The sequence below is a fragment of the Echinops telfairi genome, unplaced genomic scaffold (assembly GCF_000313985.2).
Source record: "Echinops telfairi isolate 266 unplaced genomic scaffold, ASM31398v2 ScPeMD7_7400;HRSCAF=8409, whole genome shotgun sequence".
Lineage (NCBI taxonomy): Eukaryota > Metazoa > Chordata > Mammalia > Afrosoricida > Tenrecidae > Echinops > Echinops telfairi.
In genome coordinates this window covers 7266570-7279616 of record NW_022111300.1, presented here as the reverse complement: position 1 = coordinate 7279616, position 13047 = coordinate 7266570, and the positions used below count along the sequence as shown (strand labels likewise).

Here is a 13047-nt window from a genome sequence, read left to right as displayed (position 1 = left end):
TCTCACTCACTCACTCTCTCACTCACTCACTCTCACTCACTCTCTCACTCATTCACTCACTCATTCACACTCACTCACTCACTCACTCACTCACTCATTCACTCTCTCACTCACTCACCCCCTCTCTCACTCACTCCCTCACTCACTGACTGACTGACTCACTCACTCTCTCCCTAACACTCATTCACTCACTCTCACTCATTCACTCACTCACTCACTCTCTTATTCATTCACTTACTCACTCTCACTAACTCTCTCCCTCCCTCCCTCTCTCACTCACTTACTCACTCACTCACTCTCTCACACTCACTCTCTCACTCACTCACTTACTCACTCACTCACTCTCACTAACTCCCTGACTCACTCACTCACTCTCTCTCACTCACTGACTCACTCTCTTACTCACTCACTCACTCACTCACTCATTCACTCATTCTCTCTCATTAACCCCCTCTCTCACTCCCTCCCTCCCTCACTCACACTCACTCACTCTCACTCACTCCCTCACTCCTTCCCTCACACACTCACTCACTCATTCACTTACTTACTCTCTCGCTCATTCACTCCCTCACTTCCTCACTCACTCTCTTATTCATTCACTCACTCACTTACTCACTCACTCACTCACTCTCACTAACTCCCTGACTCACTCACTCTCACTCACTGACTCACTCTCTTACTCACTCACTCACTCTCTCACTCATTCACTCATTCTCTCTCTCTCATTAACCCCCTCTCTCACTCCCTCCCTCCCTCACTCACTCACTCACACTCACTCACTCTCACTCACTCCCTCACTCCTTCCCTCACACACTCACTCACTCATTCACTTACTCTCTCGCTCATTCACTCCCTCACTTCCTCACTCACTTTCTTATTCATTCACTCACTCACTCACTCTAACTCCCTCACTCACTCACTCACCCCCTCTCTCACTCCCTAACTCCCTCACTCTCTCACTCCCTCACTCTCACTCACTGACTCACTCATTCTCACTCACTGACTCACTCTCTTACTCACTCACTCACACTCACTCACTCTCTCACTCACTCACTCTCACTCACTCCCTCACTCACTCTCACTCCCTCACTCACTCTCTCACTCATTCACTCCCTCACTCCCTCAGTCACTCTCTTATTCATTCACTTACTCACTCACTCTCTTTCTCACTCACTCACTCTCTCACTCCCCCTCCCTCCTCTCTCACTCACTCGCTCTCACTCACTCTCACTCCCTCACTCACTCCCCCAGTCACTCTCTTATTCATTCACTTACTCTCTCCCTCACTCTCTCACTCTCTCCCTCCCTCCCTCTCTCACTCACTTACTCACTCACTCACTCTCTCACACTCATTCACTCACTCACTCTCACTCACTCATTCACTCACTCTCACTCACTCCCTCACTCACTCTCACTCCCTCACTCACTCTCTCACTCATTCACTCACTCACTCCCTCAGTCACTCTCTTATTCATTCACTTACTCTCTCCCTCACTCTCTCACTCTCTCCCTCCCTCAGTCACTCTCTTATTCATTCACTTACTCACTCTCTTTCTCACTCACTCACTCACTCTCTCACTCCCCCTCCCCCCTCTCTCACTCACTCGCTCTCACTCACTCTCACTCCCTCACTCACTCACTCCCTCAGTCACTCTCTTATTCATTGACTTACTCTCTCCCTCACTCTCTCACTCTCTCCCTCCCTCCCTCTCTCACTCACTCACTCACTCTCTCACACTCATTCACTCACTCACTCTCTCACTCACTCACTCACTCACTTACTCCCTCACTCCCTCACTCACTCTCACTCACTCACTCACTCTCTCACTCCCTCACTCCCTCAGTCACGCTCTTATTCATTCACTTACTCACTCTCTCACTCACTCACTCACACTCATTCACTCCCTCACTCCCTCAGTCACTCTCTTATTCATTCACTTACTCACTCTCTCACTCACTCACTCTCACTAACTCCCTCTCTCACTCACCCCCTCTCTCACTCCCTAACTTCCTCACTCACTCACTCTTCCTCACTGACTCACTCTCCTCCCACTCACTCACTCTCCCACTCACTCACTCTCACTCACTCACTCTCTCAAAAAAAAAAGAAAAAAGAAAGAAAAACCTGTAAGTAGATCCAGGTCTGATTTTTGACCTCTAACTAGGTGTGTCCTCCAATCAAGTCTGATGGGGTGCCACGTTCTGGCCCCAAAGTCTGTCCTTTGCACTCCCTTGGGAGCTCCCTGCTCTGCTCCCCCCATTGCTCTGCTGCATGCCTTTAGTGTTTTGCCTCAGTGTCATGGGGTCAGACCAGGCCAATCCCGACATTGAGTCTCCAGTGTTGTCCCCTGTAGGGCCATGGGTCAGCGAGACACACACCATCCTTCATAGGCCACACCAGAAGGATTTTATGTAGAAATCCTACTAAATGAAGCAGACTTTCCCTCAAATTCACCTTTGGCGGATTTATGGAACTGACCTATTCCATAGGGTTTTAGCCCCAATCTAAGAACAATTAGTTCTTATGACATGTTCTTGCTCAACACTTGCCCTCACGAAGAAATCACTGAAGTTATAATGCAAGTTGTGGTGATAAAGCAGATGGTGCCTGGCTATCAGAAGAAAAAAAAAGGTCTCTGGAGCCTGAAAGGCTTGTCTTCAAACAAGCAGGCGTTTAAGTGAGGCATCAACTAAGTCCACATGGAAGAAGCGCAACAGCATGTGGGAGAGGGAGTGGTAATAGAGCTTAAATTGTGAACACCTGGTGTGCAGAAGGTTATAGATGATGGTAGAAACCCAAAACCCATTTGCCAGGTCCACACGTGGATCAAGTCTCCAGTGAATTCCCTTTGAACACAGTTGAGGGATGTGAACCACCTTGCTAGCAAATAGAGAGCATTGTAAAGCCCACTGTGGCAGATGTAGTTAGGTTAAAATGTAATACCTTATCATTTGATCTCCATTTTAACCCTTTTAAAGTTGTTTCAAATTTTAGTATTTTCTGCTTTCTTTTTTATTGAAGTTTTTCTATGTCTTGTATAGTCATTGTTGTTGGGGTTTTTTGTTTGGTTGCTTTGTATGGTTTTGTATGATTTTCTGTATAGGAAATCCAGGATAGGTAGCTCTTTACAGACAGTAACTGGATAGGGGCATGACAGGGAAGGTTGGGGGGAAATGGGGAGATAACAGCGAGTATGAGAAGAATATGTTCTGAAATTGTGGTGATGATTGCACAATCTTAATATGCTTGAATGAGTAAATTGTATGATACGTGAAGTATATGCCAATAAATCTATTTTTTAAAGTTGTCTTCAATAGAGAGATTTAAAAAAAAGAAAAAGTACTTGATAGTAATTGGTTTGGTTTGGCAATAATTTTGGTTTTGATAATAATTAATGACCTTGAGCATATTTTCATGTAATTTTTGGCAATGGAATTAATAGAGAAGATAATTTTTCCATGAATTTTTTTTATTAAATACTTTTATTGGGGCCTCTTACAGCCCTTATCACAATCCATACATTCATCCATTGTGTGAAGCACATTTGTGCATATGTTGCCATCATCATTTTCTTTTTTTTTTTTTATTGACACTTTACTGACATGGTTTATTGTCAAGTACATGTGGGCAAACCACTGAGAACAGGCCAGACGCGGGGGTGGCTGGGGACCCTGAACCCAAGGCCTGGCCACACGTGGTTCATGGCGCTGGAGAAGGACCCGCAGTGCCACGGATCGGTGGAGTCTCTCCATCATCATTTTCAAAGCATTTCCTCTCTATTTGAGCCCTTGATATCATCTCCTCATTTTCCCTCCCTCCCCCACCCTGCCTCCCTCACGAACCCTTGATAAATTATAAATTATTATTTTCATATATCATCTGCTGCCTCCCCTCATCCACTTTTCTGTTATTCGTCCCTCTGCAATCCTTGTGTTCCTTGTGATCGGATCCACCTTTCTCCCCCCACCTTCCCCTTCCCCTCCTGGTATCTCTATTCTCATTGTTGACCCTGAGGGTGTCTATCTGTCCTGGATTCCCTGTGTTGCGGGTGCTTATCTGTAGCAGTGTACATGTTCTTTTCTAGTCATTCCATGAACTTTTGAAGCCGCTTCATGTGTTTATGTATATTGACGCTTTGTGCTTAATCAACCTAGAATAAATATTTGTTATTATTTTGTAATGCTTCTGTTTTATCTCCTACTTCATGTCTGGGACCTTAAGCTTGCAAGCACCCATTCCATTCCAGACAGGGAATTGGTCTGTGTTCACTCGGAGACACAAAGGGAGAAAGAGAGTCTGGAATAAGAATTGAAATTTTAATTATATCTAATTCATTCCATGAGTAACAGCCACTGGTGCCATGTAGCAAAAACAGGATGGTGTTCAGCTACCACTACTGAACGTTTTGGGAGAAAATGCAAAAAATAATTTTACATTTTCGTGGGTTCGACTTTTTTGGAGGCAAGGAAGTCAGATGAATCCCCCAAACTACTGTCCTGAGATAATTTTAAAACTGTAAGCCAAAATACTCACTGAAGTCTTCTTCAAACCAAATAGTAGTTTAGTTTAATTGGTAAAGAATGTCTGCTTTGAGAATTGGGCTCTCTTAAGATGTTTTATAAGGGGTCAAGTAGACAACAGCATTAGTTAGGAACCTTATGGGACAGTGAATTTATGTGAATAGGGGAGGCCAACGTCCGGAAAAGAAGGTGAGATTAATTCCACAACTCAAAGAATGTAATCAATGTCACTGACTTGTACATGTAGAAATTGTTGAATCAGTGTATTTCTGCTGTGTATATTCTCAATAACCACAAAAAATAAGTTTTGAAAACAAAAATTAAAATAGATTTAGCATTAGTGATATTACATACACTGTGGGAAATGCAATCAATGACAAGAAACAAAATCTGTATATAAACTACTGAATGAAAAATTTACATGCACTGTATACTTTCACCTTATTCACAAAAGAAAATTTAAGAAGCAGAACATATAGATTTAGGACATGTTCTGTGCTGTCAATTTGATTACAACTCATAGCAACCCTATGGGACAGAACAGCACTTCTCCGTAAGGATTTCCTAAGCTATACTATGTATGAGACCAGATCAGCAGGTCTTTCGTCCTGTGAAGAGCCTGTGGGTTCAAGCCCCCTGATGTTTTGGTTCAGAGTCAAGCAACTAATCGTGCACCATCAGGGCTCCTTTAGATTTACCCTCCCACAACCATTGAGTCGACTCTGACATAAAATGACCCCATAGGACAGAGTAAAACTGCTCCTTGGACATCCAAGATTGTAAATCTTTACAGGAGCAGACAGCGGTCATCTTTCTACCATGATAGATTTAGCATATAACCGAGCAATTCCACTTCCAATTCCACACACCCAACAGACTAGAAAGTAGGGACTCAAACAGATACATATCCACCAGTGTTCACTGCAGCATTATTCACAATGGCCAGGAAGTGGAAGCAACCGAAGTGCCCATTAGCAGATGAATGAATAAACACATTATGGTTTAGACAAAAATGCTGCCAGAGAGAAACATGAAAATGTAATACATGGTATAGCATGGCTGGACCTTGAAGATACAATGTTGAGTGAACAGTCAGACATAGAAAACAAATACTGTATGCTCCCACTTTTATGACATATCAAGAATAGACTAATGTCTAGAGACTGAAGTAGTAGTTACCAGTGGCTGTGTGGAGAAGGATATCGAAGTGATTGAAACATTTTAAAAGTGATTTAACTGTGGAAATGTATCATATGTGAATATTATATCAAGAAAACTACTAAAAAAAGAAAGAAAGAAAGGAATTAAACTTGACAAAAGATGGGCGAAGTAGGAAGAAATTTTTGCTTAGGAGGAATTGAGTGTTTGTTAATGGTGGTGGAATAATTTGGAAACAGGTTTTAGTAGTGGTTGTACAACACGAAGGCTATAATCAATGGCACTGAATCAGCATGTAGAAGTTGTTGGATTGGAGAATGCTTTGTTGTGTACATTTTGCCACAATTAAAAATAATGATGACATGAATAACAATGAGTGCAAGGAAGGAGAAAATGTAGAATTGATGGTGGTGATTGCAGAGCTCCTCTTGATATGACTGAATTATTAGTTGTATGGCAGGTGGGTGGAGTGCCAATAAAACTGTTTTTAAAAAAAGAAGTGATTGCTAAAGGGATATTAAATTTCTGTTTAGGGTGCTGAAAAACTTTTCAAAATGGGTAGGAGTAATCGCAGGGACAGTGAAGTATTTAATTGGCTCTTCCAGGCAAAGTCTCTTAACACCTACCAAACTACTTTTCCCTGAAAGCACCTGATAAGAAGTGGGAGGAAGTAACTGATGGGATTTACCTGTGAGTAATTTGCAAACAGGATTGCCTGGCGTGCCCTCCCGCTGTGTATAAAGTGAGCCTCTGAAAAGCAGAGGAAGGATCTCTTTACTACAGACCGGACTGGACCTGAAGTCCCGTCAGTGAACTCTTGGGATGCATATGACAGCTGCTTGCTGAGCCGAACAGGTGGCCGTCCCCCCAGGAGCCCAGGGCGCCCAGCGGTGATGCTCACTATGCCGAACAAACTGAAGCAGGATGACAGTCCCCCAGGGCCCAGCTCTTCAGCCACTGCCTCCCTCTCCACGACGAGGGTGTCTATGAGAGACAAGCTGCTCGTCCAAGAGGTTGCAGAACTGGAAGCGAATTTACCTTGTACCTGCAAGCTGTCTTTTCCTGATCCTGACAGTCTCCACTGCTTTCGGCTCACCGTGACCCCAGACGAGGGCTACTACCAGGGTGGAAATTTTCTGTTTCAAATTCGCGTTCCTCCGAACTACAACATGATGCCCCCGGTGGTCAACTGCTTGACCAGAATCTGGCACCCCAACATTACAGAGAGAGGGGTCGTCTGTCTGAGTATACTGCGAGAACATTTGGGAGACACTGGCTGGTCTCCCATGAGGAAGCTGAAGGATGTGGTTTGGGGATTAGACTCCTTATTTACGGATCTTTTGAATTTTGAGGATCCACTGAATACTGAAGCTGCGGAACACTATTTGCACAACCAGGAGGACTTCCTGAAAAAAGTTAAAGACTATATCCAGCAGTACGCCAGATGAGACAAGGAGCCCTGCGCGCTGCCCCTGTCCCCTCCTGGCCCTCTCTGGACCCCCGGGAGCTGGGCCAACCTGGGACACACTCGTCTGGAGAACGCAACGTAAAATCAGCAAGTTGTTTTTTCAGCATCATAACTGGTGTTGGATTTTAAATTTGTTTCCCTATGTTCTGTTTTCCTTTATAAAGAAATAAAATTGATATTGGCATGTTGAAATTGAAATAAAATAAAATCAGCAAAGGAATGTGTCTTGGGTTCTAATAAAGGGCCTGCTTTCTTCCCTTAATCACATGTGGATTGGTTTGAAACTGCACCTCAAGGCTGTTGGCCAGATTCCTGCCAAGTGTCAATGAACTCAGTTGGCTAAAGCTCGCAAGGTTTAGCCAGTTGAGTTCATTGTCACTCGGCAGCAAGCTGTCCTCTGCCAGTGATGCTAATGACGTGTACAGTGTGACCCTCGCAGTGACAGCAGAAACCCTGGTTGCAGCAGACTGCTTGGATGCAAAGCCACCTAACCCCTTCCGCCCGCGCCCTGGGACCCCGCCTGGGTGTCGCCAAGCTCCCCAGAATACATAGTCATTTACTGTTAACCTTCCTAAGTTTAATTTAAGTATATTTTGGAACAAACTTATTTGTTTAAAATAAAAGTGGAGCTGAGTGCCTTTGGGCTGAGGCTTATGGCGTGGAGTGTCTCTGGGCACTTAGTCCAGGGAGCTGGGTTTCCTGACCCAAGAAGCTTCAGCTGAATGGCTTCAGGTTGAGGCTTATCAGAGCTGTATGCCCTTTGCGCACTTTTTAAAACTACTTTTATTGGGGGCTCTTACATCTTATCACAACCCATACATTCCTCCAATGTGTCAAGCACATTTGCACATATGCTGCCATCATCCTTTTCAAAGCATTCTCTTCCCACTGGAGCCCCTGATTTCAGCTCCCCATTTCTTTCCCACACCCTCCCCTACCCACCCTCCCTCACAAACCCTTGATAAGTTATTACTTTTTCCCTATCTCACATCCTCCGTTGCCCCTCACCCACCTTTCTGTTATCCGTCCCCCTGGGAGGGGGTTCTAGATTGATCCTTGTGATCAATTCCCCCTTTCTCCCCCCACCCTCCTCCCTTTGCGCATTTATTATCAGACACCACAGAACATTGTAGCATATCCTGATTAAACAATTGAACCCTGACATCACAACTTGTTAACTTCCTTAATAAACCCTCTACAAAAGGGAGAATGGGTAGGAAAGAGGGAACCGATTACATGGAACTGTGTGTGACCTCCTCCCTGGGGGACAGACAACCGAAAAGTGGATGAAGGGAGATGTCGGACAGGGCAAGATATGACAAAATACCCATTTATAAACGATCAAGGGCTCATGCGGGAGGGGGGAGCGGGGAGGGAGGGGAAAAATGAGGACCTAATGTCGGGGGTTTAAATGGAGAGAAAATGTTTTGAGAAACGATGTACAAATGCGCTTTACACAATTGATGTGTGTATGGATTGGGATAACAGTTGTGTGAGCCCCTAATAAAATGTTAAAAAAAAATAAATAAACCCTCTACAAATCTTGGCTGTGAGTTCTGTGTAGCCATTGTAATGGCTAATTAGAACCTAGAGCAGTGAAATAGTGAACCCTAATGAAGACATTCCAGTAATGGTAACACAGTATACCCCAAATCAAACCGGAAGCCCTCGTCAATCCTGACAGCTCTGGGCACTACATGATGGAGTAGAATCGCCCTATGGGGTTTACAAGCCTGGAAATATTAACTGAAGCCAATGGCAACACCCTTCTCCCACCCAACAGCTGGTGGTTTTAAGGAACCACCTTTGGATTAGCAGCCAAGAGCTTGAATCACGCAAACGTGATACTGTTCAGACACATTACAACAAGTTAGTGTGAATTTATTTGGGTGCAATTTTTCATAATTCATGCAATGTTTTCCATAATATACATTTCCCGTGAACTTGTTGATGACCCTTCATCGAGTGGAGAGAAAATGGTGAACGGGAACAGAACTGTTAAAAGTTTCTGGCTTAGGTAACTGAGTCAATATGGAGCCATTCATTAAAAGAAGAACACAAGCAAGACCATGCTATAAGGGAAAACAATTATACCAGTTGTGGAAATGTTGAGTTGGGATTATCTGGGTAACTAAATGCCAACTGACCAGGCACCTTAATTACATCTGTAAAACCCTTTCACTTTTTCCATATAAAACACAATCATAGGAGTGATCGCTCATATTCACGCGTCCTGTTCACACTCAAGGGGCAAGAGGTATACGCACTAGGGGGTGGATTTATGGAAGACATTTTAGAATTCTATAGCTACTACAGGTTGTGATATTTGATTAAGTAGGAAAGGATATTTGTCTGCCTGTGTTTAGGGTCTTATACTTTCCTACTTCCTTAAAGATCATATCCTATCGGTCATACCATTGGGTGTGTAGATAAGTTTGGAGGTATACAAACCAAGAGCATAATATTCTCTCTTCTATTTTTTTTTAGCTGAAATGAAGTCCTTGCAAGATCTGATTTTAGTACATCTTTGCAGGATGTCAGATGGCCACTTGTCTCCTACGAGTACATTTACTTGTTAACAAGAGAATTCACAGGGCAGGGTGTTTTGACAAGATGACAAGTTGACCAAAAATATTTCTCTGCCCAACTACACATACACACAGTCCCTGGATTACAAGTCCTACTTACTGAAAATTCTTGCTTCCCCTTTAATGATCCGTAATATAGCCCTCGCTCTGAAATGACCGAACCAACCTGTCATCACAGCAGAGCTCACCACAATCACCTTCACTTGCTGAGGGCAGTTTTAAATCGTTAAAAAGGCTGAGTTTTTCCTTGCATTAAGTCCACAACCATGAATCCATTATGGCCCATAGTGATGCTGTATAGGATTTCTGAGTCTGTAAATCCTTAGAGGGGCAGACAGCCTCATCTTTCTCCCATCTGGCAGCTAGAAGGTTTGAATTCGCAGCCCATGCCTAACCCACAGCACCAGCAGTGGGATTGCACCGGGCCTCAGTGAACTGGCCCACGCATTTTGCTTACTTTTGTTTTCAGCTCTGTAATGTTGTTGGGATTTATGATGAATTGGTCCATTTTTGTTGTTTTCTTTTAGAAGTTAGAGACTTATGTCATTTTAATTGAAATGATTTATGTAAAGGGAAATACTAAATATAGTCATAGTGAAATAAGAGAAGATTAAGCTAGGATTTTTATAAACTTTAATATGAGCTTTTTAGTTTCTTTAGCAGTAAGAATTGAAACAAATGTTTAGTTTGTAATTTTAGGCCAGACAAGAGGAATGTTTGTTTAAGAGTAACAACACTGCAGTTTGTTTTTTCGAGTCCCACAAAGCAAACCACAAAAATCCAAACTGAGCATTCCATTGTGCATAAGCATAATGAATCAAATACAGAGCAAGAAGCAGCAGAAAGAAGATGACATGGTGTTTGTTAATGGATATTCTGTAAGTTAGTGACAAGATTACTAATAATCCTTCCCAGACTTCTTTTTTTTACACCATTTTAGTGGCATATAATTCACAAGTCATGCAATTCAACAGTTCAATCTTATTAAGAATTGTACATCATAACTACAATCAATGTTACATTTTCTTCATTCTATTAGCACCCTATTTTCCTCCAACCTCCCTTGGATACCTCTCAAGAAACCATTAATTCAGTTACTGTCTCTATAGATTTACCTGTCCTGGATTTCATATACAGATTTTTAAAAATCATTTTTTGGGGGTTCATACAGTTCTTATCACAATCCATACATACATTCATTGTGTCGAGCACATTTGTACATTTGTTGCCATCAGCATTTTCTAAACATTTGCTTTCTACTTGAGCCCTTGGTATCAGCTCATTTTTTCCCTCTCTTCCTTACCCTCCCTCCCTCATGAATCTTTGGTAATTTATAAATTGTTATTATTTTTTTCATGTCTTACACTGACCAGTGTCTCCCTTCACCCATTTTTCTGTTGTCTGTCCCCCAGGGAGTGGGTTATATGTAGATCATTGTGGCAGATACCCCCTTCCTCCCCCCACCTTCCCCTGAAAAAATAATGAAAAAGTAATAACTTATAAATTATCAAGGGTTCATGATGAGAGAGGGAGAGTGTGGGAAGGAGGGGAAAATGAGGAGCTGACACCAAGGGCTCAAGTAAAAAGAAAATGTTTGAAACTGATGATCACAACAAATGTACAAATGTGCTTGACACATGGATGCATGTATGTATTGTGATAAGAGTTGTATGAGCCCCCAATAAAATTATTTTTTTTAAAAAGAACAAAAAAACCCAATCGCACAGAAAGCAGAAAATATTTTAAACTAGAACAAATTTAAAATGGATCAAATGGTATATCAAATGATAAGGTGTTAAACTGTAACCTAACTGCATTAGCAATAATATACTTTTGTTCTCAGGTCGCTTGCTTTGTGATGGTCGGACAAGGGTGCAGCTGCCTTAGCCAATTCCCTGCTTCAGCTGGCAAGGTTCACTTCCTGCAAGTCATCCCTGAGGAGAAGCCACATAGACCTACCCCGATACAGCCCTGGGTGCTGGAGCAGCCGTGTGGAGACCCCTGCCAGTGCTGAGATGCTTACACATTCACTGAACTCAGCTTTCCTCCTGCAGTTGGTATCATTGCCTGTGTTTTGTGAGTTTGAGGAGGACTTTGTAGATTGGTGTCAGACATATGGGCTAATGTTGGACTTGTGGGCTTGGGCAGCACTGGGTTGGGATGCTTTCTTAATGTACACTTACCCTTTATATAAAACTCTCTCTTATACATGTGAGTTTCTGTGGATTTGTTTCCCTTGTTTACTTAGACTAACACATTATGCACGGCTATTTTCATCCATAGTCTATGGTCAGAAGGGATCCATCCGAGGCTTAATCCATGTGTATTTCTTTCTCCCTTCAGGGAGACAGTTTTCTTGTTGAGCTGGATCTCCTCTGTCTCTTTGAATATAGATATTTAATAAAAATTCTTACTCTCCCCTCCATGCATATCCCGAAACTGCCTAACTCACAGTAGTCAGTGAACCACCCCTGTTGCATGAACCCCAGGCTTCCTCTCCGTGCGCTAAGGAAAGGCTCATAAAACCAGATGCACCTGGTCTGACTGACATACAAATCCTTAAAGACACAGTCAGAAATTGATCTCGTCATAATCCAGGGACCAACTATAGTCAGAAAACTGCGCCTTTATATGAAGAGACAACACAGAAGAGAATGATATCAAAGTTCTAATAAGATTATTTTTATTTTAATCTTTGCAATTAGAACCCATGTAATTGGTTTATTTTTTTCCTTACTTTCTTCTTCATTGACCTTGTCTTTTTTTTCTTTTTATCAATATACAATTATATCTTGAGCTTTCTTCCAGCAAATAAGAAAAAGGAAATATCAGCTTTCTGTTCCTCCAACTGGGTTATAGTGTGTAAATGAATCCCCTCCACAGTGAGGATATTCCCAAATGACTCTAGTTACCTTGGAGGAAGCTAGGCTAATTTATCTCCCTATTATGGATACTACTTGGCTGCCATACCCTGAATCTAATAAACAAAAATTGACCTTGAGGGAAACTTGAAGCAGATTTTTACTTAGCATAACAATGATGAATCAAAACAGTACAGAACCCAGAGTAATTAAATATGGTTAATTAACAACAAAAATTTATGTCTAAACCTGATTGCATCCTCAAGTATAGGAGTTAAAATTCCAATACATATTTTGTGGTGTGGGGGCACACAATTTTAACCATAGCAATGATAAATTCATTGCCTTTCTTTTTTTTCTTAAATCATTTTATTAGGGGCTCATACAACTGTTATCCCAATCCATACACACATCAATTGTGTAAAGCGCATTTGTACATCGTTTCTCAAAA

At 42.3% G+C, this 13047-nt stretch overlaps 1 protein-coding gene across 1 annotated transcript; it reads left to right on the top strand.

Annotated features, from left to right (window-relative positions):
* Nucleotides 1–6477: 6477 nt before the first annotated feature.
* LOC101643914 (NEDD8-conjugating enzyme UBE2F-like) lies at nt 6478–7334 on the top strand. The gene has a single exon (XM_013004787.2). The coding sequence runs from the start codon at nt 6573–6575 to the stop codon at nt 7125–7127; it is 555 nt and encodes a 184-aa protein (XP_012860241.1). The 5' UTR covers nt 6478–6572; the 3' UTR covers nt 7128–7334.
* The last annotated feature ends 5713 nt before the right edge of the window (nt 7335–13047 follow it).